Genomic DNA, 25,240 nt, shown 5'->3' with positions numbered 1-25,240 from the left:
GCGGGGGGGCGGGGCGCGGCGGCGGCGGCGCCGCGGGGGGCGGGAGGCGGGGCGCCGCCGACGCCCCGCCCCCTGGGCGCGCCGGCCCCGCCCCCCGCAGCCGCCCCCTCCGTCTCCCGCAGGCGGTACCGGGAGGGCGGGGGCGGGGACGGCTCCGAGGGGGGGCGGGGGCGGGCGAGGCTCCGCCCCCAACGGGCTCCGCTGCCGGAAGGCGCCCTTCGCCCCGCCTGTGGGCGGGGAAAGGGGCGGGCTCAGAGGGGGGCGCAGGCTCCTCCCCCTTTCCCCCCTTCAGCACCTTGGACAGCGCCCGGTGCTGGCGGAGGCTCCACCCCCCTCCCTGCGCCGGGAAAACCCCGCCCTCCTGGAGCCCCGCCCCCTCGTGTACGCCCCGCCCCCAGGGAAGCCCAGGAAGTTCATTATCCTCAAACGCCCCCTCCCTGTGGGAGCCCCGCCCCACCACCAAGCACCGCCCCTTTGAGGCTCCGCCCCCCGGAGGCCCCGCCCACCTCCTGCACGTCTCGCACTCGCAATGCTCCTTGTTGTCCCCGAACACCCCCTCCCCACAACGCCCCCCGAGGCCCCGCCCCCAGGCCCTGCCCACCTCTCCGCACGTGCGGCACTCGCAGCGCTCGTTGTTGTCCCCGAACGCCCCCTCCCCAAACCCCCCAGACCCCGCCCCCGAGGCCCCGCCCCCGAGGCCCCGCCCCCGAGGCCCCGCCCCCAGGCCCCGCCCACCTCTCGCACGTGCGGCACTCGCAGCGCTCGTTGTTGTCCCCGAACGCCCCCCAAACCCCGCCCCCCCGAGGCCCCGCCCCCGAGGCCCCGCCCCCCGGCCCCGCCCACCTCTCGCACGTGCGGCACTCGCAGCGCTCGTTGTTGTCCCTGAACGCCCCCTCCCCCAAACCCCCCAGACCCCGCCCCCGAGGCCCCGCCCCCCGAGGCCCCGCCCCCCGAGGCCCCGCCCCCCGGCCCCGCCCACCTCTCGCACGTGCGGCACTCGCAGCGCTCGTTGTTGTCCCCGAACGCCCCCTCCCCGTAGTAGCAGGTGATCTCGTCCTGGGGCTCGATGTCCCGCAGCGCCCGCACGCACGCGCCCCGCCCCTCGGCCGCCACCAGCTGGGCGGGGCCCCGACAGGGGGCGTGTCCCGGGGGCGGTCCCACCCCCGGACACGCCCCCTATTGGGGACACGCCCCCTATTGGGGACACAGCCCCCCTGGGGACACGCACCCCTATTGGGGACACCCTGGCCCTTAAGGACCCCACTGGGGACACGCCCCATGAGAGGCTCCTCCCCCTGGACACGCCCCCTGTTCGGGACACGCCCCCTATTGGGGACACAGACCCCCAGGGACACGAACCCCTATTGGGGACACCCTGGCCCTCGAACACCCCACTGGGGACACGCCCCCTGGGACGCTCCGCCCCCTCCCCAGGACACGCCCCCTTGGGGAAATCCCTCCCCTGAGACCCTCCTCTGATTGGGGACACTCCCCTATTGGGGACACGCCCCCTTGGGCGGCCCCATCCCCTGCGGACACGCCCCAGGCCCCGCCCCCGCCTGGCCCCGCCCCCGGCTGGCCCCGCCCCCCGGCTGGCCCCGCCCCTCACCTTGCAGTTGGGCCGGCAGTCTGGGGTGTCACCGTGGGGGGGAAGGGGGGGGGGGTCAACGTTGGGGACAACAGGGGGTCCCTGGTGTCCCCCCCCCCGTGTCCCCAATGTGTCCTGGGTCCTCCCCCATGTCCCCCCCATGTCCCTGTGTCCCCCATGTCCCCCCCCCCATGTCCCCTGTGACCCCCCCCGTGTCCCCAATGTGTCCTGGGTGCTCCCCCATGTCCCCCATGTCCCTGTGTCCCCCATGTCTCCCCTCCTGTCCCCCGTGTCCCCCCCATGTCCCCCATGTCCCCCACACGCCGCCACGTCCTCCTGTCCCCGTCTCCTGTGCCCTTCTATCCTCCATGTCCCCGTGTCCCCCGTCCCCCCATGTCCCCTTTTCCCATCTCCCCATCCCCATGTCCCTGTGTCCCCTCATGTCCCCTGTCCCACGTCCCCCTATCCTCCATGTCCCTGTGTCCCCCCTGTCCCCATGTCCCCCCATCCCCATGTCCTCCTATTCTCCATGTCTCCCTTGTCCCCCCCCATGTCCCCTTGTCCTTGTCTCTGTGTCCCCCTGTCCCCTGTCCCCGTGGCCCTCTATCCTCCATGTCCCTGTGTCCCCTCGTGTGCCCCTGTCCCCATGTCCCCCCGTCCCCCTATGTCCCCTTGTCCCCATCTCCATGTCCCTGTCCCTGTGTCCCCCATGCCAATGTTCCTCTATCCTCCATGTCCCCAGTCCCTGTGGCCCCAATGTGTCCTCCCTGTCCCTGTGTCCCCCTATGCCCCATGTCCCCCCATGTCCCCCCTGTCCCCCCATGTCCCCCCTGTCCCCCCACGTCCCCCCTGTCCCCCCATGTCCCCCCCCTGTCCCCATGTCCCCCCTGTCCCCCCTGTCCCCCCGTCCCCGTCCCCACCGTGGTTGACGAAGGCCGCGGGGCCCAGGCAGAGCTGCGGCCGCCGCCGCCGCGTCGAGTAGACGACGCTGAAGTCGTTGCGGCCGCGACGCAGGAGCCCCCGGGGGGGCAGCTCGGCCGCGCAGCCCTGCAGCGGCTCCAGGCGCTCGTGCTTGCGCCTGCGGGCCCAGGCGTCCGGGCGCCGTGAGGATCCGCAGGGACCGGAATGTCCCCCGTGTCCCCCCGTGTCCCCATGGGATCCCCCGTGTCCCCATGGGATCCCCCGTGTCCCCCCCGTGTCCCCATGAGATCCCTGCAGCGGCTCCAGGCGCTCGTGCTTGCGCCTGCGGGCCCAGGCGTCCGGGGACCCCCGGGTACCGTGAGGATCCACAGGGACCTGAATGTCTCCCCATGTCCCCATGTCCCCATGGGATCCCCCGTGTCCCCCCTGTGTCCCCATGGGATCCCCCGTGTCCCCATGGGATCCCCCCTGTCCCCTCCATGTCCCCATGAGATCCCTGCAGCGGCTCCAGGCGCTTGTGCTTGCGCCTGCGGGCCCAGGCGTCCGGGGGGCAGCCCCAGGGTCCCCGTGAGGCTCCTCATGTACCTGAATGTCCCCCATGTCCCCCCGTGTCCCCAAGAGATCCCCCGTGTCCCCCCCATGTCCCTGTGAGGCTCCTCATGTACCTGAACGTCCCCCGTGTCCCCCCGTGTCCCCATGAGATCCCCCATGTCCCCAGTGCCCTCCCATATCCCCCCATCTCCCTGTGTCCCCCCCATGTCCCCAGGTCCCCATGAGATCTCCCCACGTCCCTGCGTGTCCCTGTAGGTCTCCTGATGTCCCTCCAGGTCCCCAACTGCCCCCATATCTCCCCCTGTTCCCAAGTCCCTTCGTGTCCCTCCATGAGTCTCCACGTCCCCAATGTCCCCACAAGACCCCCCCATGTCCCTCCACATTCCCAATGTCCCCCATGTCCCCCCCCGTGTCCCCACGCACCACGCGCGGGTCGACACCACCCTGGCCCCGTTGGTGTCCAGCGAGTAGCGGCTGCAGGGCTGGATGGCGACGCCGCTCTCGGGCAGCAGCAGCCGCAGGTAGCGCAGGATCTGCGGGGCCCAGGCGTCCGGGGGGGCCCAGGCGTCCGGGGGGGGCCCAGGCGTCCGGGGGGGCCCAGGCGTCCGGGGGGGGGCCCAGGCGTCCGGGGGGGGCCCAGGCGTCCGGGGGGGGGCCCAGGCGTCCGGGAAACCCCCCCCAACACAAGGAGGGGCCCAGGCGTCCGGGCAGGGCGGGATGAGGGAGCCCAGACACCCGCGACGGACCGTCCTGGCCCCGCCCCCTCCCTGCCCCTGCCCCGCCCCCTCCCGCAGTCCCCGCCCCCGTGGGGATCCCGCTGGCGGCCCCGAACCTGCGGCTCCCGCCAGGCCCCGCCCCCGCCAGGCCACGCCCCCTCCCGCAAACCCCGCCCCCCGGGGATCCCCGAACCTGCGGCTCCCGCCAGGCCCCGCCCCAGCTAGGCCCCGCCCACTCCCCCGCCCCCCGCGCAGGCCCCGCCCCCGCCGCTCACGTGACTGTGGAAGGCGGCGCGCTGCAGCGGGCGGCGCCGCCGGAAGTAGTTGGCGGCCCAGGAGCCGGCGGTGAGCGCGCGCAGCGCCGCTTCCGGGTCGCGCCGCCGCCGGAAGCGCTCGACGGCGGCTCGGAGGTGCTGGCGGCGCCGCAGCGCGGGCAGGGGGCTGCGCGGTGACGTCAGCACGGGGGCGGCGCCGCCGCGCAGGCCCCGCCCCCGCCGCAGGCCCCGCCCCGCACCTGACGGCCATCTTGTGTGTCCGGAAGCCGAGCACCGAGTCGAGCACGAGGCTCGTGGCCAGGTCGTCGTTCTCGCAGAGCTCCCGCGCGGTCACGCGGGGCGCCGCCATGGCGGACCGGAACCGGACCGGAACCGGAACCGGGACCTGCGGGGGAAGCGGCACCGCGGGGATCATAACCGGGACCGCGGCCTGCACGGGAACCGCCACCGGCACAGATTAGAACCGGGAACCGGAACCGGGAATCCGCACCGGAACCGGCTCCGGGAGCGGAACGGGAGCCCCCCGCCCCTCCCCGCCGCGCGGGTCAGCGCTACCGTAATGCGCCGAGCGCGGGGGCATCTCCCCCGGTACCGTAATACACCGAGCACAGGCCCCAACCCACCCCCGGTACCGTAATGCATCGAGCGCGGGGGCATCCCCCCCGGTACCGTAATGCACCGAGGACAGGGCCCGCCCCCGCCTGTAGTACCGTAATGCACCGAGGACAGGGCCCGCCCCCGCCTGTAGTACCGTAAAGCGCCGAGCGCGGGGGTACCGCGCACGACACGCACCGTTTTGGTACCGTAATGCCCTGAACAAACGGGCACCCTCCCCAAACGGCCCCTCGTGGTACCGTAATGCACCGAGCGCGGGCACCGCTCCAGGACCGCCCCCAAACACGGCCGGTACCGTAATGATCCGAATGAATGGGCACGGCCCGGGGTTTCTGCCTCCTCCCCGGTACCGTAATGCCCTTCCGCCCGGCGTGAGGAGCCCCGCCCGCCCCAAGTACCGTAATGAGGCCGCCAGCGCCCCCGCAATTGTCCCGTTACCATAATGAAGGCAATAGCCGCACACTCGCCATTATCCCATTGTGTTACGGACACCCCGCCCCCAATTACCGTAATGAAGCACACAGCGCCCCCGCCCCGCCCCTCTCCTGTACCGGGACGGAGGGGGGGCGCCGGTACCGTAATGCTCGGAGCGCCCGCGCCCCTGGGCGACCGGGGACTGGAGAGAAAGAGCCCCGGCGCCGCCGTAATGCCCCAAGCAGAGGCGCACGAGGTCCCGGCGCTACCGTAGCGCTCTGAATAGAGCCCCGCCTTTTACCGTAACGCCCCGTATAGAGGAGCCCCGCGCGCAAGCCGTTGGGGGTGGGGGGGGCAGCCCCGTTCCTACCGTAACGCCCCTAACGGAAGCGCGTGGCTCTACCGTAACGCTCCGAAGAGCCAGGCCCGGCCCCGGCGCGCAGCTATTGGCCGAGCCGCCCGCACCGCCCTCTCCGCGCCCCATTGGTTTTGCGCCCAGCCAATGGCCGCCAAGGTCGCCCGCCATTGGCCGCGCGCTCCCAGGCCCCGCCCCCTCCCCGAGCAAGATGGCGGCGCCCGCGGGGCGGTAGCGGCGGCGCCATGGCGGAGCGCGGCGGGGGGGGCCCCCGGGAGCCCCCCCGGAACCTGCAGGGGCTCCTGGAGCTGGCGGTGACCGCGAGTGACCCCGGGGGCGGGGCCGGCGCCGGGGGCGGGGCGGAGCCTCGGAGCCGCTCTCGGAGGAGGTGAGAGGGGGCGGAGCCCGGACCCAGGGGACCCCAATGGGGGGGGGGGGGGGTTGGGGTCCCCCCGACACCTGGGCCCCTTTGGGGGGGGGGTCGGGGTCTCCCGGACGCCTGGGCCCCTTTAGGGGGGTCCCCCGGAAGCCAGGGTCCCTCTTGGGGGGGGTCGGGGTCCCCAGGACGCCTGGGCCCCTTTGGGGGGGTTCCCCGGACGCCTGGGCCCCTTGTTGGGGGGTCGGGGTCCCCCGGACACCTGGGCCCCTTTAGGGGGGTCCCCCGGACTCCTGGGCCCCTCGGGGGGTGTTCGGGGTTCCCCGGACGCCTGGGCCCCTTGTTGGGGGGTTGGGGTCTCCCGGACACCTGGGCCCCTCGGGGGGGGGTCGGGATCTCCCGACGCCTGGGCCCTTTTGGGGGGGTCTCTCGGACACCTGGGCCCCTCGGGGGTGGGGGTTGGGGTCTCCCGGACTCCCGGGCCCCTTTAGGGGGGGTCGGGGTCCCCCGGACACCTGGGCCCCTTTAGGGGGGTCTCCCGGACGCTGGGGCTCCTTGTTGGGGTGTCGGGGTCCCCCGGACGCCTGGGCCCCTTGTTGGGGGGTTGGGGTCTCCCGGACTCCCGGGCCCCTTTAGGGGGGTCCCCCGGACTCCTGGGCCCCTCGGGGGGTGTTCGGGGTCCCCCGGACGCCTGGGCCCTTTAGGGGGGTCCCCCGGACGCCGGGGCCCGTCGCTGACCCCCCCCCCCCCCCGGCAGCGCCGCGAGTGGCTGCGGGCGGCGCTGGGGGCGGCGCTGGGCGGCGCCGGGGGGGACGTGGAGACCGTGCGGAGCCTCCTGCGGATCCTGGAGGAGGCCGGGCCCCCCCCGCCCGAGGAGCCGGAGCCGGATCCCGACCCGCACGCGGAGGATCCCGACCCGGACGCGGAGGATCCCGACCCGCACGCGGAGCCGGACGCGGAGGATCCCGGCGACCGGTACCAGCCGGTGCTGGAGCTGCTGGCGGAGCTGCTGGAAAACGTGGACAACGCGGAAGGTGGGGGCGGGAACGGGGGGATCCCGGCGGGAATTGGGGAGGTGCCGGGGGGGATCCCAAGGGAATCCCGGGGGGAACTGGGGGGATCCGGGAGGGTCCTGAGGGTTTGGGGGGTCCCGGGGGGCTCTGGGGGTTCCCAGGAGGGTCAGGGGGGTCCCCTGGTGCTGGGGGTCCCTTTTCCCCCCATTTTCCCCCCATTTTCCCACTAATTCCAGGTTCCTGGGGGGATTTTGGCAGCATTTGGGGGTATTTTGGGGTTCGTGGGGCTGGTTTCGGGTGGATTTTTGTGGGTTTTGGGTGGATTTTCTGAGTGTATTTTCCTCTTTCCGGTTCGGATCCCCCTGTTCTCCTTGGATTTTCTGCACTCCCGTCGGATCCCCATTTTCCTGCTGGATCCCCCCATCCCTGTCGAATCCCCCCATTCCCATTGGATCCCCCCCATTCCCATGGCTCCCCCCATTCCCATTGGATCCCGCCCGTTCCCATTCCCCTCGGATCCCCATTCCCGTTCCCCTCGGATCCCTGTTCCCATTCCCATTGGATTCTCCCCGTTCCCCTTGGATCCCCCCATTCCCATCGGCTCCCCCATTCCCCTTGGATCCCCCCATTCCCATTGGATCCTCCCTGTTCCCATCGGCTCCCCCCCGTTCCCCTCGTGTCCCGTTCCCATGGGATCCCGTTCCCATCGGCTCCCCCGTTCCCCTCGGATCCCCCCGTTCCCGTTCCCGCTCCCATTCCCACGGGATCCCATTCCCATTGGATCCCATTCCCGTTCCCATGGGATCCCATTCCCGTTCCCGTTCCCATCGGATCCCATTCCCGTTCTCACGGGATCCCGTTCCTGTTCCCATTGGATCCCGTTCCCATTGGATCCCGTTCCCATTGGATCCCGTTCCCATTGGATCCCGTTCCCCTCGGATCCCGTTCCCATTGGATCCCGTTCCCATTCCCATCGGATCCCATTCCCGTTCCCATTGGATCCCGTTCCCCTCGGATCCCGTTCCCCTCGGATCCTGTTCCCCTCGGATCCCATTCCCATTCCCGTTCCCATGGGATCCTGTTCCCATGGGATCCCGTTCCCATGGGATCCCGTTCCCGTTCCCATTGGATCCCGTTCCCGTTCCCATCGGAACCCATTCCCGTTCCCATCGGATCCCATTCCCGTTCCCCTCGGATCCCGTTCCCGTTCCCATCGGAACCCATTCCCGTTCCATCGGATCCCATTCCCGTTCCCATCGGATCCCATTCCCGTTCCCCTCGGATCCCGTTCCCATTCCCATCGGATCCCATTCCCGTTCCCATTCCCGCGGGATCCCGTTCCCGCGCGCAGCGTTCCTGGCGCTGGGGGGGCTGCAGACCCTCCTCGGGGGGGGGTGGCTCCGCCGGGGGCTCCCGGGGGCCGCCCGGGCCCTGGCGGCCGCTGCCCAGAACCTGCCGGGGCTGCGGGGGGGGGCGCTGCGGGGGGGGGCCCTGCGGGGGCTGCTGGGGGCCCTGAGACGGGACCCCCGCCCGGGCGCCCGCGACGCCGCCATGGCCGCCATTTCCGGTGAGGGGGGCGGGGGGACATGGGGACGATGGGGGACATGGGGGACAATGGGGGACATGGGGATGATGGGGACATGGGGGACAATGGGGGACAATGGGGGGACATGGGGGGGGGACAATGGGGGGACATGGGGATGATGGGGACAATGGGGATGATGGGGACAATGGGAGTGATGGGGATAATGGGGACATTGGGGATGATGGGGATAATGGGGAGAATGGGGACAAAGGGACAAGGGGGACCATGGGGGGACATGGGGACAATGGGGGGACATGGGGACAATGGGAGACGATGGGGAGAATGGGGATAATGGGGACGATGGGGGACAATGGGGGGACATGGGGACAATGGGGACACGGGGATGATGGGGACAATGGGGGGACATGGGGACAATGGGGATGATGGGGATAATGGGAGACATGGGGATAATGGGGACAAAGGGACAATGGGGATAGGGGGGACACGGGGACAGTGCGGACAATGGGGAGAAAGGGGATAGGGGGACAATGGGGACACGGGGGACAATGGGGGGACATGGGGGACACGGGGATGATGGGGATAATGGGGGACATGGGGACAATGGGGGACATTGGGCACATTGGGGACATGGGGACAAGGGGGACATGGGGGACCATGAGGACATGGGGCACAATGGGGACAATGGGGACAAGGGGGACCATGGGGGGACATGGGGACAATGGGGGACATGGGGGACATGGGGACAGTGCGGACAATGGGGAGAATGGGGATAGGGGGACAATGGGGACTAAGGGGGACACAGGGGGGACAAGGGGGACACTGGGATGATGGGGATAATGCGGCATATGGGGACATGGGGGACAATGGGGATAGGGGGGATGTGGGGACAGTGAGGACAAGGGGGAGAATGGGGATAGGGGGACAATGGGGACTAAGGGGGACATGGGGATGATGGGGATAATGGGGGACATGGGCACAATGGGCACAATGGGGACAAGGGGATGATGGGGATAATGGGGGACATGGGGACAATGGGGGACATTGGGCACATTGGGGACATGGGGACAAGGGGGACATGGGGGACCATGAGGACATGGGGCACAATGGGGACAATGGGGACATGGGGACAATGGGGATACAAGGCAGGATATGGGGCTGGGGGGACAATGGTGCGGACATTGGGGGGACATAGGGACAATGGGGATGGGGTGGACAATGGGGGACAGGGGGAAACATGGGGGGACAACGGGGACAAGGAGGGGGGAGGACAATGGGGACCGGTGGACACAAGGGGGGTATGAGGGGACGTGGGGACAATGGGGGACATGGGGGGACGTGGGGACACGGTGCGGGTGTAACGAGAACAGCACGGAGTTGGGAATGGGGATTTTCCTGGATTTGTTCGTTTTTCCCACTGGATTTGGGGTGGATTCCGTTTTCCAATGCCAATTCCCTTGTTTCTGCTGTTTCCACCCCGTGTCCCCCCATGTCCCCCCTGTGTCCTCTTGTGTCCCCCTGTATCCCCTGTCCCCTGTGTCCCCCCATGTCCCCCATTGTCCCCCATTGTCCCCCATGTCCCCCCTGTCCCCCCTTGTCCCCTGTGTCTCCCCATGTCTCCTGTGCCCCCTGTGTCCCCCCGTGTCGCCCTGTCCCCTGTGTCCCCCCATTGTCCCCCCCGTCCCCCCATTGTCCCCCTGTGTCCCCCGTCCCCGTGTCCCCCCATTGTCCCCGTTGTCCCCCGTGTCCCCCCATTGTCCCCGTTGTCCCCGTTGTCCCCATTGTCCCCGTTGTCCCCATTGTCCCCCGTGTCCCCCCCGTTGTCCCCGTTGTCCCCCGTGTCCCCCCGTTGTCCCCGTTGTCCCCCCATTGTCCCCATTGTCCCCCGTGTCCCCCCATTGTCCCCATTGTCCCCGTTGTCCCCATTGTCCCCCCCCATTGTCCCCATTGTCCCCATTCTCCCCCCATTGTCCCCGTTGTCCCCCATTGTCCCCGTTCTCCCCCCGTTGTCCCCATTGTCCCCATTGTCCCCATTGTCCCCATTGCCCCCGTGTCCCCCCGTTGTCCCCGTTGTCCCCGTTGTCCCCATGTCCCCCCCGTCCCCCATTGTCCCCATTGTCCCCATTGTCCCCATTGTCCCCGTTGTCCCCCGTGTCCCCCCATTGTCCCCGTTGTCCCCGTGTCCCCCCATTGTCCCCATTGTCCCGATTGTCCCCATTGTCCCCCCATTGTCCCCGTTGTCCCCGTTGTCCCCATTCTCCCCCCATTGTCCCCGTTGTCCCCATTGTCCCCCGTGTCCCCCCATTGTCCCCGTTGTCCCCCATTGTCCCCCCGTTGTTCCCGTTGTCCCCATTGTCCCCATTCTCCCCCCATTGTCCCCATTGTCCCCGTTGTCCCCGTGTCCCCCCATTGTCCCCGTTGTCCCCCATTGTCCCCCATTGTCCCCATTGTCCCCATTGTCCCCGTGTCCCCCCGTTGTCCCCATTGTCCCCGTTGTCCCCATTGTCCCCGTTGTCCCCGTTGTCCCCAGCGCTGGTGCGGGGGGCAGCCGGGGGCCGCGCAGGCTCTGGCCGCCCTGGGGGGGGCTGCGGCCGCTGCTGGGGGCGGCCGTGGGGCCCCGGCCCCGTTCCCGGGCGCGCGGGGCCTTCGTGCTGCGCTGGGCCCTGCACGAGGAGCCGGCCGTCCGAGGTGAGACACCCGGGAACGCCCCGAAACGGGCCAAAACACCCCGAAACACCCCCAAAACACCCCGAAACGGGCCCCAAACACCCCGAAACGGGCCAAAACAGCCCAAAACACCCCCAAAACACCCCGAAACGGGCCCCAAACACCCCAAAACACCCCCCAAACACCCCGAAACACCCCGAAACGGGCCCGAAACAGCCCAAAACACCCCGAAATGGGCCCCAAACACCCCGAAACGGGCCCCAAACACCCCGAAACACCCCGAAATGGGCCCCAAACACCCCAAAACGGGCCAAAACAGCCCAAAACACCCCCCAAACACCCCGAAACACCCCAAAATGGGCCCGGAACACCCCAAAACGGCCCCGGAACACCCCCCAAACACCCCAAAACGGCCCCGGAACACCCCAGAACACCCCGAAACGCCCCAAAACGGGCCCGAAACACCCCAGAAACCCCCCCAAACATCCCAGAAACACCCCGGAACACCCCGAAATGGCCCCGGAACACCCCCAAAACAGCCCAAAACACCCCCAAACACCGCAGAAACTCCCTCCAAACGCCCCAACCCCCCAAAACACCACAAAGCCGCCCCGAAATGCCCCCAAACACCCCAGAAACCCCCCCAAACACCCAGCGCGACTGAAACACCCCAGAAACCGCCCAAACACCCTGAAACACCCCAAAACAGCCCTGAATCCCCCCAAACCCCCCATTCTCCCCCGACCCCCCCACAAGGATGCCCCTCCCCAGGACACCAGCCCCCCCCCGTGTCCCCCGTGTCCCTGGGATCCCCCCGTGTCCCCCCCCCGTGTCCCCGGGGTCCCCCCGTGTCCCCCGTGTCCCCCCCCCGTCCCTGGGGTCCCCCCGTGTCCCCCGTGTCACCCCCCCGACCCCCCCGTGTCCCCCGTGTCCCTGGGGTCCCCCCGTGTCCCCCGTGTCACCCCCCGACCCCCCCCGTGTCCCCCCAGAGCCGCTCTGCGCCCTGGGGGGGGTCGAGCGCCTCGTGGGGCAGCTGGGCCGGGAACACGAGGCCGCCCACGAGAACCTGCTGGGGGCGCTGGTCAGGTGGGCGGGGCCTCGGGGGCGGGGCCTGGGGGGGGCGGGGCCTCGGGGCGGGGGGGGGGGGGGAGTCCTGGAACACGTGGGCACTGGGAGGGGTGGGGAGGGGGGACAAATGGGGGCGGGGCTCTCCAGGGGGCGGGGCTCGAGGTGGGTGGGGCTTTGGAAGGGGCGGGGCTCGAGGTGGGTGGGGGTCTAGAGGGGGCGGGCCCGGGGTTGTGTGGGGAGCAGAGCACTGTGAAGGGGCGGGGTTTGTGGGAGGAGCTCACCGAGGGGGCGGGGCTCTGAGTAGGGGGCGGGGCTCCGCTAACTCCGCCCCCCCGCTCTCCCCCCAGCCTGGCCCTGTGCCCCGAGGGGCTGCGGTGTCTGGGGGTGGGCGGGGCTTACTGAGGGGGCGGGGCTCACTGAGGGGGGCGGGGCCCCGCTAACTCCGCCCCCCCGCTCTCCCCCCAGCCTGGCCCTGTGCCCCGAGGGGCTCCGGCGCCTCCGGGACCCCCAGCTGGGGCTGGAGCCGCTGCTGAGAGAGAGGAGGGGGCAACTGCAGGGGCGGCCCGAGAGCCTGGTGGGCGGGGGGGGGGGGGGCAGGAGGGGGACGGGGGGGGGCACGGGGGGGCCACGGGGAGGGGCATGGGGGGGGCATGGGGGGGGAAGGGGGGCTTGGGGGGGGGGGGGTTGGGCAAGGGAGGGTGTCCAGGTGTGGGGGGGGGTCCATGGGGACTGGGGAGGGTCGGGGGGGTGGAGGGGGGGGGGGAGGGACTTCTGGGGGGGGGTCTTCTTTGGGGGTCTCGGGGGGGTTATGGGAGGGCTGGGGGGGTCCTGGGGGGGTTTTGGGGTCTCGGGGGGGTTATGGGAGGGCTGGGGGGGGTCCTGGGGGGGGGGGGGGTTGGGGTCTCGAGGGGGTTATGGGAGGGCTGGGGGGGTCCTGGGGGGGTTTTGGGGTCTCGGGGGGGGGTTGTGGGGGGTCTTTGGGGACCTTGTGGGTCACCAGGGATCTCTGGGGGGGTCTTCAGGGTGTTGGGGGGGGCTGTGGGGTCGTTGGGGCTCATGGGGGCTCCACGGGGGGGTCTCAGGGGTCCCGGGGGGGGTTCCTCCCCCCATGACCCCCCCTTCCCCCCCCCCCAGGAGGAGCTGGAGCTCTGTGAGCAGCTGCTGCAGCTCTGCTTCCCGCCCCCCCCTCCAGGGCTGACCCCCCCCCAGCCAATAAAGCTCCTTCTTTGGGGGTGATTTCCTTCGTGGTGACGTCACTGCCGTGACGTTGCACCCTGATGTTGACGTCACGGGGGGGGGGGCTCCTTTTAGCGACTTTCAGCACCGCGCGCTGGACAGCGCCGAGGGGCGGGGCCGGGCGGCGGCGGAGGGGCGGGGCCAAGCGTCGCTGTAGCAACCGCCTGGCGGACGGGATTGGCTCGCGGTTGCCGTGACAACCGCCGCGAGGGCGGGATTGGCTCGCGGTTGCCGTGACAACCGCCTGGCGGACGGGCTTGGCTCGCGGTTGCCGTGACAACCGCCTGGCGGACGGGATTGGCTCGCGGTTGCCGTGACAACCGCCTGGCGGACGGGATTGGCTCGCGGTTGCCGTGACAACCGCCGCGCGACGCCCGTTGCGCGCCCGTTGCTCCGAGGGGCGGGTCCCGCCGTCTCCCTGGCGACCGCGTCCCTGGCTGCGCCTCCCATTGGCCGACGGCGCCGGCGGCGGCTCCTGATTGGCCGCGCGGCGCCGGTCCCGGGCGCGCGATGGAGCCGGTGCTGGCGGGCGGCTGCGGGGACGGGCTGGGCTCCGTGCGCTGGTGGGGGCTGACGCCCGCCCTGGACCTGCAGGAATTCTGTGAGCATCCCCCCCCCCTCCCCCCCGGGAATTCCCACTTTTCCCGGTGCTCCCGGTGACTCCCGACCCGCAGGCGCCGCCGCGCAGCCCCGGCCGGGCCCCGGGGGGCGGCCCGAGGTGGCGGCGCTGCTGGTGGGGGCGGCCGAGGGGCGGCACCTGCTGCGGACCCTGGCGGGGGCCTCGCGGCGGCCGCGCCGGGCGCTCAGTGTGAGAACCGGGACCGGCACCGGGGGAACCGGGACCGGCACCGGGGAGAACCGGGGGGGGACCGGGACCGGGGCGGGGCGGGGGGGGGGGGGACGGGACCGGGCGGAGGGGAACCGGAGCTGGGACGGGGTGAGGGGGAACCGGGACTGGAACCACGGGCAGAACCGGGACCGGGAGGAGCGGGAGGGATTGGGGGGAACCGGGACCGGGTCTCGGGGTTGGGGGGGGGCGGGGGCGGGACCGGAGTCCCCATCGGGGAAGACCGGGGCTCCCAGGGGCCTCGTGGGGAGGGGGGGACCGGGGGAGGGAGTCCCGGTGCTCCTGGGGGGGGTGGGAGCAGATCCCGATATTCCTGGTGTTCCCGGCGGTCCCATCCATTATTCCCGGTATTCCCGTTATTCTCGGTGTTGCCGGCCATTATTCCCTGTATTCCCGGCCTTAATTCCCGGTGTTCCCGGCCGGCATTCCCGGTGTTTCCGGCCGGCGTTCCCGGTGTTCCCGGCCGGCGTTCCCGGTGTTCCCAGCTCTACGTGGCCGAGCGGCGCCCCGAGCTCGTCGCGCGGCAGCTGCTGTTCCTGGCGCTGGCGGCGGAGCCCAGGGAGCGACTGGGGCTGCGAGGTGGGGGGGACACGGGGGACACGGGGACACGGGGGACACGGGGGACACGGGGGACAGAGGGGACACGGGGACACGGGGAACAGAGGGGGACACGGGGGACACGGGGGACACGGGGACACGGGGACACGGGGGACACGGGGACACGGGGAACAGAGGGGGACACGGGGGACACGGGGACACGGGGGACATGGGGACACGTGGGACAGAGGGGACACGGGGGACACGGGGGACACGGGGACACCCCGCGGGGACATCAACGGGAGCTGCCCCCCCTCAGGGACGGGGACACGGGGACATCAAGGGGCCGGGACCTCCCTCCCGGTTGCAATGACCCCCCCCCTTTCCCGGTGACCTGCCCCATTCCCATTCCCGTCCCAGTCCCGGTCCCAGCGCACAGCTCGGTGCTCCCCCTGCCCTGCCCCATTCCCGATGCCCGCCGTTCCCGGTGTCATTCCCGTTCCCGGTGACATTCCCATTCCCGCTCCCGGTGTCGTTCCCGGTGCCATTCCCGGTCCCGGTGCCATTCCCGTTCCCGGTGACATTCCCGTTCCCGGTGCCATTCCCGTTCCCGGTGACATTCCCCGTTCCCGGTGCCATTCCCGTCCCGGTGTCATTCCCGTTCCCGGTGCCATTCCCGGTCCCGGTGCCATTCCCCGTTCCCGGTGCCATTCCCGTTCCCGGTGTCATTCCCGTTCCCGGTGCCCCCATTCCCGGTGACATTCCCGTTCCCGGTGCCATTCCCCGTCCCGGTGCCATTCCCGTTCCCGGTGCCATTCCCGGTCCCGTTCCCATTCCCGGTCCCGCTCCCAGCCCGCTCCTCGCTGCTCCTGGAGCTCTTGGGCTCCAGCCGCCTCCGCGGCGCCTCCGGGCGGTACCTGCGGGAGGCGGCGACGCGGCTGGAGCGGTGGCTGCGGGGGGGGGACAGCGGCGACAGCGGCGACAGCGGCGACCCCGGCACCGGCCCCGCCGACCTGCGGCTCATGAAGGTGCGGGGAGGGGGGGGGACCGGAACGGAGGGACCGGGGGGGCACCGGGAGGGGGGACACCGGGACCAGGGGACACCGGGGCTCCCGGTTTTGGGGTGGGGAATCCCAATATTGGGGGGTCCCGGGTTGAGGGGGGGGGAATTCCCGGTGTTGGGAGGGGATCCCGGTGGCGGGGGGGGTCCCGGTGCCGGGGGGGGCTCTCACCCTGTCCCCCCCCAGTCACGTGACCGCGACGCCGTCGCCGCCGTCCTGCGGCGCTGGGCGCTGCCCGCCCCCCCCGGGCCCCCCCTGCGGGGCCTCTGGGAGCGGCGGCTGCGGCGCCACCTGGGGGCGAGATACGAGGGCAGGAGCCGCGTGGCCGACTGGGACCTGCGGATGGGGCTGCACGAGCGGGGGGTGAGGACCGGACCGAACCGGGACCGAACCGGGACCGAACCGAACCGGGACCGAACCGGGACCGGGCCGGGACCGAACCGGGACCGAACCGGGACCGGGACCGAACCGAACCGGGACCGAACCGGACCGGGACCGAACCGGGACCGAACCGGGACCGGGACCGAACCGGGACCGAACCGGACCGGGACCGGGCCGGGACCGAACCGAGACCAAACCGAACCGGGACCGAACCGGGACCGGGACCGAACCGGGACCGAACCGGGACCGAACGGGGACCGAACCGGACCGGGACCGAACCGGGCCGGGACCGAACCGGGACCAAACCGCGACCGAGACAACCCCCCGGGACCGAACCGGGACCGAACGGGGACCGAACCGGACCGGGACCGAACCGGGCCGGGCCGGGACCGAACCGAACCGGGACCGAACCGGGCCGGGACCGAACCGGGACCGAACCGGGACCGAACGGGGACCGAACCGGACCGGGACCGAACCGGGCCGGGACCGAACCGGGACCAAACCGCGACCGAGACAACCCCCCGGGACCGAACCGGGACACCCTCCCCCTCCCCCGCCCCGGGACCACCCAGGAACAGGGACACACCCCCCGGGACCGAACCGGGACCGAACCGAACCGGGACCGGACCGGGACACCCGCCCCGGAACCACCCCGGAACAGGGACACACCCCCCGGGACCGAACCGGGACACCCTCCGGAACCACCCCGAGACAGGGACACCGCCCCGGGACCGAGACAACCCCCCGGGACCGAACCGGGACCAAGACACGCCCCCATACCGGGACCCCGCCCCCTAGTCCGGTCCCGGTTCGACCCCCGCCGTGTCCCGGTGTCCTCCCCCCCTCCCCGTTGTGTCCCCCGTCAGGTCCGCTCCGTGACCCCCCCCCCCGGTACCGCTCCCGGTACCGCCCCCCTCCCCAGGCCCGCTCCGTGACCCCCCCCCCACGGTACCGCTCCCGGTACCGCCCCCTCCCCAGGCCCGCTCCGTGACCCCCGCCGAGTTCGGCCGCTGGCGCGAGGGCGGCGTCGCCTTCGAGGGCCCCGAGGGCGCCGGGAGCGACGAGAACCCGACGCTGCTGTCGGGACCGGAGCCCCGTGACGTGAGCGGGGGGGGGCACCGGGAGCGGGGGGGGGCACCGGGAACGGGAGGGGCACCGGGAACGGGAGGGGGCACGGGGAACGGGAGACACCGGGAATGGGGGGGGAGCGGCGGGGACGGGAGGGAACCAGGGGGCATCAGGAACGGGGGGGCACCCGGAGCGGGAGGGGCACCGGGAGTGGGGGACACTGGGGGGCAGCGGGACCGGGGCGGGGCGGGAGCAGGGTCGGAACCGGCCCCGGGACGGGGGTTACAGGGGCTGGAGGGGGGGGGTCTCGAGATGGGTCTGGGGAACCGGGACCGGGTCAAGAACCGGATAACGGGTCGAGAGGGGAGCGGGATGGGAAGGGGCAGCGGGATTGGCGGAGGGCGCTACCGGGATGGGGGCGTTACCGGGAGGGGGGGGTCGTTACCGGGATGGGGGCGTTACCAGGAGGGGGGTCGTTACCGGGATGGGGTCGTTACCGGGAGGGGGGTCGTTACCGGAGGGGGGTCGTTACGGGAAGGGGGGGTCGTTACCGGGATGGGGTCGTTACGGGAAGGGGGGTCGTTACCCCCAGGACGGGCAGCCCGGGGCCCCCCTGGGCTACTGGGGCGACATCGTGGCCGGTCCCTTCCTGCCCTTCGGCCTCGCGCGGCTCGAGGAGGCGGCGCCGCCGCCGCGGGGGGGCGAGCAGGTGGGAGGGGCCTGGGGCCTGGGGGGCGTGGTCGGGGGGCGGGGCTTGGGGCAGAGCGAGTGCCCGGGGAGGGGTCCCGGGGTGGGGGGCGGGAGTGGGAGGGGCGCGGGGAGGGGGAACTGGGGGGGCGGAGTGGGAGGGGGCGGGGCGAGTGGGGAGGGAGGGGTCTCCCGGGGGGGGGAGGAGTCCCTGGACAGGAGGAAGGTCCGGGGGGGTCCCAGGGGGGTCCCGGTTGGGTCCCAGAACGGGAGCGGGGATCGCGGGGGGTCCCGGGGGATCCCGGTGATGTCCCGGAATGGGGGGGGTGTCCCGGGGGTGTCCCGGGTTCCGGGGGAATCCCGGGGGGTCCCGTGGGATCCCGGTGGTGTCCCGGAATGGGGGGGTGTCCCGGGGGTGTCCCGGGCGGATCCCGGAGGTTCCCGGTGATGTCCCGGAATGGGGGAGCTCCGGGGGGTCCCGGGGGGTCCCGGGGGATCCCGGTGGTGTCCCGGAATGGACGGGGGTCCCGGGGGTGTCCCAGGCGGATCCCGGAGGCTCCCGGTGGTGTCCCGGAATGGGGGGGTTCCGGGGGGTCCCGGGGGGTCCCGGCGGATCCCGGAGGCTCCCGGTACCGCCCCCCCCCCAGGGCGCCTCCCAGCTCTCCCTCGACAACGTCTCGGCTCTGCTGCGGGCGCTGCTGCCCCCCCCCGGACACGGCGACGGCGACGGCCCCGGGAGGCCGGGGGGTGAGCGGCGGGACACGCCCCCCCTCGGGAGCCACGCCCCCCATGGAGCCACGCCCCCTGCTCTGGAGCCACGCCCCCTCCACGGAACACCCCCGGAGCCACGCCCCCTCCATGGGGGGCGGTGTCGTCCATCCGGCAGCCCCGCCCCTGTCGAGCTCCGCCCCTCTGGAAGCTCCGCCCTTTGTTTAGCCCCCCCCCGGGTGACTCCGCCCCCCCCGGGGATCCCCTTCCCCATCCTGCTCCGCTCCCGCCACCTCTTGCCCCCCCCCCCCCCCCGCCCCCCGGTAACGTCCGTCCCGCCCCCCCCAGGCCCCGCCTCCCTCGTCCGCGTCCCGGTTCCTGCCCCTGGGCAGCGCCCGCCGCCCCCCCGCGAGAGCCGCCCTGGGGGGGCGCTGCAGCCTCCTGGTGCTGGGGGACCGGTAAGGGGGGGGGGACCGGAAACCGGCGGGGGGGGGACGGGGACCGGGACCTGGTAACGGGCGGGGCGGGGGGGGGGGAGCCGGGAGGAGGGGACCGGAAATGGGGCGGGAGGGGGGACGGTTCTGGGGGGCGGAGGGGTTAACGGGGGGGGGGGGTTTACCGGATCCGCCCCCCCCCCCCCCCCCCCCCCCGCAGGTGCCTGGACGAGCTGACCCGGAGCTGGGGGCGCTGGCGGCACCCGAGGCCACCCTATTGGTGGAGCTGCCCACGTGGGTACCGAGACCCCGCCCCCCCGGGATGCCCCCAGGGAAACCCTCTGGGAAACCCCGCCCCCTCTGAAACCCCGCCCCCTCTGGGGAGACCCCACCCCCCCGAGACTCCGCCCCCCGGGAGAGACCCCGCCCCTCGGGGGATTCCCCCCGGGACACCCCGTTCCTGGAGCAGCGCACGTGGACACCGGGCCCCGCCCCCTGGGAGAGACCCCGCCCCCGGGCCCCGCCTGCCCCGTTCCCCGTGACCCCCTCCGTTCCGCCCCCCCCAGCTCGGCCCCGCCCCCTCACCGTGTTCCCCGCCCAGGTTGGCGCCCCTCGCTCCGCCCCCCCAGCTCGGCCCCGCCCCCTCACCGTGTTCCCCCCCCCAGGTTGGCGCCCTCGCTCCGCCCCCCCAGCTCGGCCCCGCCCCTCACCGTGTTCCCCCCCCAGGTTGGCGCCCTCGCTCCGCCCCCCCCAGCTCGGCCCCGCCCTCGCGCGGGTCTCGGCGCTCGCGGCGGCCGCCGGGTTCGAGCGCCCCTCCCCCCCCCCGCCCCGCCCCCCCCGCGGTGGCGGTGTTCGAGCGGGGGGGGCGGGGCGGCCCTGAGACACCCCCGATAGCTCCGCCCCCCGCCGAGGCTCCGCCTCCCGCCGAGGCCCCTCCCCTTGGTTATTAGGCAGCCCCGCCCCTGCCGAGGCGCCCGCCCCCCCCAGTCCATTCATAAACCCCCCCACGAGGCCGTGTCCATGTAAGGCACGGAGGGGGCGTGGCCATGTCCATATACGGCACGAGGGGGCGTGGACTGGCCAAGGCAGAAGAGCCCGGGGCGGGGGGGGGGGGCACAAGCCGAGGAGCCCCGGGCGGGGGCAACAAACCTGACCCCCCCCCCCCCAATAACCGCCCCCCCGCCCCGGACGCCTGGGCCCCCGGAGCTGGAATCGCCGCCCGTTGGCGCCGCTTTTATTGCAATAAATACCCGGCCCCCCCCCCCGCAATAAATACCGGAATCCCGTTAATCTCCGCCCCCCCCCCCCAATAAATACCGGGAATCCCCGTTAAGCTCCGCCCCCCCCGCCCCCCCTCACAGCCCCAGGCTCGGGCTCCGCAGCCCCGCCCCCCCCCAGCAGCCCCAGCGGGTCCGGGGACTCCGGGTCGAGCGGGGGGGGCGGCGGCGGCGGCGGCGGCGCGGGGGGGGGCCCCGGGCAGCGGCAGGAAGTGGCGCAGCGGGGGGGCCCGCTCCCGGTGCCCCCCCCGGTCCCGGTCCCGGTCCCGGCGGCTCCAGCCCCAGCGGCCGCCGCAGCCGCTCGGACTCGTAGAGGTTGTAGCCGTCGCGCCGGACGCGCTCGAGGAAGTTGCAGGAGTCGGCGGAGTAGGAGGCCTGCGAGGGGCCCAGGCGTCCGGGAGGGGCCCAGGCGTCCGGGAGGGACCCGGGAGCCCCGGGATGGGGGAACCCGCCCCGCTGCGACCCCGTCCCGGTGGGATCCAGGAATCCCGGAGGGGGCCCAGGCGTCCGGGGGTGGGGGGGGGGGAAACCCGCCCCAGCGGGACTCAGAGCAGCCGGGAATCCCCGGCGGGAGGGCCCGGGGCGTCCCGGGAGGAGGGGCCCAGGCGTCCGGCCCTCACCGCGCCGTAGGGCCGCCCCGCGCCGTCCATGCAGAGGAAGCGCAGGGTCTGCGCGCCGCGGATCCGCACCACGCCCGGCTTCACGGCCTTGATCTCCAGCAGACCTGGGGGAGCGGGGACGGTCCGGAGGGGCCCCGGCGTCCGGGGGAGGGGGCCGGGGGAGCCGCCCGCACTCACTGTAGGGGCCGCGCTGGGCGGCGCCGCGCACGGAGCCGTCGGGCCGGATCTCGAGCAGCGCTTGGCTGCGCCCGTCGCCCGCGAGCAGGTGGCGGAGCCGGACGTGGCCGTCGAGCGACAGCAACGGGCTGGAGTCGCGGGGGGCCCCCGCGCGCCGGCGCCGCCGCAAACAGAGCGGCCAGCGCCAGCCAAGGCGCGGCGAGCATCGCGGGGGGCCCCGGCGTCCGGGGGGGCTGCGGGCTCCGGCGTCCGGGAGGGCTGCGGGCTCCTGGGGCCCCGGCGTCCGGGAACACTCGAGTCCCCCGAAGGGTCCGGGCGATCGCGGCGGGGGGTTTCACGATGCCTGGAGGGGCCCAGGCGTCCGGGGAGACCTTGGCGGCCGGCGGGTCCCGGGGGATCGAGGCGTCCGAGTTGGGGCCCAGGCGTCCGAGGCGGCGGCCCCGCCCCCGGCGGCTCCACGTGCGCCGCTTTTTATCGCGGTGCGGAGGATGGGGGGGGCGGCCCGGACGCCTGGGCCCTCCCGCAGCCCCCCCCACCCCAGGCACGCACAAAACACCGGGGGGGGCGCGGGGGGGCCCGGACTTTGCCCCCCCCGTGCACGGCGCGATCACGGGATCCCCCCGCGCTGATGCAATCGGGGCCCGGTTTACACCAACCCGGCGCCGGGGTCGCCCGAGGCCGCCCGGACGCCGGGGCCCCTCCCGGAGGGGGGCGGGGGGGGGGAGCTCCGGGGAGCCGCGCAGGAGGCCCCGCCCCCTCCCGGAGTGCTGGCCCCGCCCCCGGACGCCGAGGCCCCGCCCCCCGCTCACGGACTCGCTCCTTTCGGCCCCTCTCGTTTATTGTCACCCCCGGCCGCGCTTTGACCTTTGACCTTGCCCGGGGGGGGGTGACACAGGATTGGGGGGGGGGGGGGGCTGTGCGTTCCCAGCATCCTCTGCGGCGGGGGGGGGGGGGGTACCCAGAATCCCCCGGGGGGGGGGGGGGTACCCATAAGGCACTGCGGGGGTGGGGGGGGGGGGTTATTGCACTGGGGGGGCCCCGGGGGGGCCCGGAGTGTTTGGAGGGGGGGGGAGGGACCCGCCCCCCCCCGCGCGGATTCGGAGTCTTGGGGGGGGGGCGGGGTCTCCGCTCAGCCCCGCCCCCCTCTGTGCGGCCCCGCCCCCTTTCCGCGGTGGGCGGGGCCTCGGCGGTGACGTCACAGCAGGGGGGCCCAGGGGCTGCTCACTCGGCCGTACTGGGGGGGGGGGGAGCCGAAGGTGAGACCCCCCCCCCACGTGACCCCCCCCAGTCCCATTTCTCCGATTTCCCCCCATTCTGACCCATTTCCCCCCTATTATTTCCCTGTTTTCCCCCCATTTTGCCCCATTTCTCCCCATTTGGCCCCATTTCCCCCCCCATTCGGACCCATTTCCCCCCCTTTTTGTCCCATTTGCCCCCGTTTTGCCCATTTCCCCCCATTTTTCCCCATTCCCTCCCATTTGGCCCCATTCCCCCCCCATTTGGCCCCATTTCCCCGTTTCTCCCCATTTCCCCCCCGTTTCTCCCCATTTCCCCCCATTTGGCCCCATTCCCCCCTTTTTGCCCCATTCCCCCCCGTTTTTCCCCATTTCCCCCCCGTTTTTCCCCATTTCCCCCCGTTTCTCCCCGTTTTTCCCCGTTTTTCCCCATTTCCTCCCGTTTCCCCCCGTTCCCCCCGTTTCCCCCCGTTCCCCCCGTTCCCCCCGTTCCCGCACCTGGATGTCCTGCAGCGCCCGCAGGAACCGGAGCATCAACCGGGGGCCGTTTTCCATGGTCGGCAGCGGCACCTCCTGCGGGGGGGCAGGAATTCACCACAAACCGGGCCTTTTTCACCGTTTTTTTCGGGATTTTCCCCATTTTCCCGGTATCCCCACCGTGTCCTGGGTATTTGCCCGTTCCCGGTACAGCAGCGCTCCCACCGGACACACGTGGGTATTTATCCCCCCGTTTCGGGCCGTTTCAGTGTTTTGGGGGTTATTCCCGTGTCCCTGGGCCGTTTTTCCCCGTTCTCGCGCCGTTTTTCCCCGTTTTTCCGGCGTTCCCAGCGCTCACCCGCTCCCGGTACAGCAGCGGTTCCCACCGGACACACGTGGGTATTTATCCCCCCGTTTCGGGGCCGTTTCAGTGTTTTGGGGGTTATTCCCGTGTCCCTGGGCCGTTTTTCCCCGTTTTCGCGCCGTTTTTCCCCGTTTTTCCCGTTTTCCGGGATTCCCGGCGCTCACCCGCTCCCGGTACAGCAGCGCTCCACCGGACACACGTGGGTATTTATCCCCCCCGTTTCGGGGCCGTTTCAGTGTTTTGGGGGTTATTCCCGTGTCCCTGGGCCGTTTTTCCCCGTTTTCGCGCCGTTTTTCCCCGTTTTTCCCCGTTTTCCGGGATTCCCGGCGCTCACCCGCTCCCGGTACAGCAGCGCTCCCACCGGACACACGTGGGTATTTATCCCCCCCGTTTCGGGGCCGTTTCAGTGTTTTGGGGGTTATTCCCGTGTCCCTGGGCCGTTTTTCCCCGTTCTCGCGCCGTTTTTCCCCGTTTTTCCCCGTTTTCCGGCGTTCCCGGCGCTCACCCGCTCCCGGTACAGCAGCGCTCCCACCGGACACACCGCGCAGGCCGTTCCCGCTCCGAACAGCTCCAGGAGGCGCCGCTCGGCCACGGCCTCCAGCAGCTCCGGCAGCGGCAGCGGCGCCTCCCGCACCCGGAACTCGCCCTGGGGGCGGGGCCGCCCCGGGGTCACCCCGGGGTCACCCAATGTCACCCCAGGGTCACCCCAGGGTCACCCCGGGGTCACCCCAGGGTCACCAGGGTCACCCCGGGGTCACCCAATGTCACAATGGTGTCCCCAGGGTCACCCCAGTGTCACCAGAGTAACCCCACTGTCACCCCAGTGTCACCCTGGTGTTCCCCCCAATGTCATCCCAGTGTCCCCATTGTCACCCCAGCGTCCCCAGGGTCACCCCAATGTCACCCCAGTGTCACCCTGGTGTCACTCCAGTGTCCTCAGTGTCACCCCAGAGTCACCCCGGTGTCCCCCCAATGTCACCCCAGCAACCCAGTGTCCCCCCAGTGTCCCAGTGTCCCCCCAGTGTCCCCCCAATGTCACCCCAGCATCCCCAGCGTCCCCAGTGTCACCCCAGTGTCCCCATTGTCACCCCAGCGTCCCCAGGGTCATGCCAGTGTCACCCGTGTCCCCCCAATGTCCCTCCAGTGTCACCCCAGTGTCCCCCTGGTGTCCCCAGTGTCACTCCAGTGTCCCCCAATGTCCCCCCAGTGTCCCCAGTGTCACTCCAGTGTCACCCCAATGTCCCCAGTGTCACCCCAGGGTCCCCAGTGTCCCCAATGTTCTCAATGTCCCCCCATGTCCAAGTGACACCATGTGCCCAGTGTCCCCAATGTGTCCTCATGTCCTTCCATGCCCCCTGCCCTCATTGTCCCTGTCCCTCTGTCCCCATTGTCCCTGTCCCATTGTCCCCCTTGTCCCCCTTGTCCCCATGTCCCCCATTGTCCCCATTGTCCTCCCTTGTCCCCACTGTCCCCCCATTGTCCCCCTTGTCCCCATTGTCCCCATTGTCCCCCTTGTCCCACCCATTCCCGCGCCAGCTCCAGGAGGCTCCTCCTCGTCACTCCCGGCAGGATCAGCCGTCCAGCGGCGGCGTCACCAGCTCCAGCTCTGGGGACAGGGACGGCGGCGCCGGGTCCCCAACGTGTCCCCAACGTGTCCCCAATGACCCCATGGCCATGGGGCCCCAATGGCCCTTCTGTCCCCAGTGACCCCAACGACCCCATGGCCATGGGGCCCCAATGGCCCTTCTGTCCCCCCTGTCCCCCCGATGTCCCCGATATCTTGGATGTCCCCATGTCCCATTGTGCCCATGATCCCCATGTCCCCAATATAGTCCCCATTACCCCCAATATGGTCCCCGTGTTCCCCCATTGTCCCCACTGTCCCCCATTGTCCCCATCGTCCCCATTGTCCCCATTGTCCCCATGTCCCTCACCGCCGCCCCGCGTCCTCCACAGCACAAACACGTTCATGGTCCCCCCATTGTCCCCATTGTCCCCGTTGTCCCCATTGTCCCCGCGTCCCCATTG

At 71.9% G+C, this 25,240-nt stretch overlaps 3 protein-coding genes across 3 annotated transcripts; 2 read left to right on the top strand and 1 right to left on the bottom strand.

Moving 5' to 3' along the window:
• Window positions 1-288: 288 nt before the first annotated feature.
• Window positions 289-4,401, bottom strand: LOC148590497 (histone-lysine N-methyltransferase KMT5C-like). The gene is made up of 7 exons (XM_088538975.1): window positions 4,292-4,401; window positions 4,053-4,218; window positions 3,485-3,594; window positions 2,509-2,666; window positions 1,610-1,629; window positions 980-1,116; window positions 289-295 (listed from the first exon to the last, which is right to left on the bottom strand). Exons 1-7 carry the CDS (start codon window positions 4,399-4,401, stop codon window positions 289-291), a joined length of 708 nt encoding a protein of 235 aa, XP_088395101.1.
• Window positions 4,402-5,681: 1,280 nt separating this feature from the next.
• LOC148590496 (uncharacterized) lies at window positions 5,682-13,339 on the top strand. Its single transcript, XM_088538974.1, has 7 exons — window positions 5,682-5,756; window positions 6,663-6,846; window positions 7,062-7,092; window positions 10,932-11,056; window positions 12,025-12,121; window positions 12,569-12,677; window positions 13,238-13,339. Exons 1-7 carry the CDS (start codon window positions 5,682-5,684, stop codon window positions 13,337-13,339), a joined length of 723 nt encoding a protein of 240 aa, XP_088395100.1.
• A 510-nt stretch (window positions 13,340-13,849) lies between these two features.
• LOC148590495 (dynein axonemal assembly factor 3-like) lies at window positions 13,850-16,963 on the top strand. The gene is made up of 6 exons (XM_088538973.1): window positions 13,850-13,940; window positions 14,014-14,147; window positions 14,672-14,765; window positions 15,576-15,751; window positions 15,971-16,147; window positions 16,877-16,963. The coding sequence occupies exons 1-6, from the start codon at window positions 13,850-13,852 to the stop codon at window positions 16,961-16,963; spliced, it is 759 nt and encodes a 252-aa protein (XP_088395099.1).
• The last annotated feature ends 8,277 nt before the right edge of the window (window positions 16,964-25,240 follow it).

This window comes from Tinamus guttatus, unplaced genomic scaffold, assembly GCF_059628265.1.
Source record: "Tinamus guttatus ecotype Peru unplaced genomic scaffold, ASM5962826v1 Tinamus_guttatus_pri_ptg001305l, whole genome shotgun sequence".
Taxonomy (NCBI): Eukaryota; Metazoa; Chordata; class Aves; order Tinamiformes; family Tinamidae; genus Tinamus; species Tinamus guttatus.
This window is presented reverse-complemented; position numbering and strand designations above follow the sequence as displayed.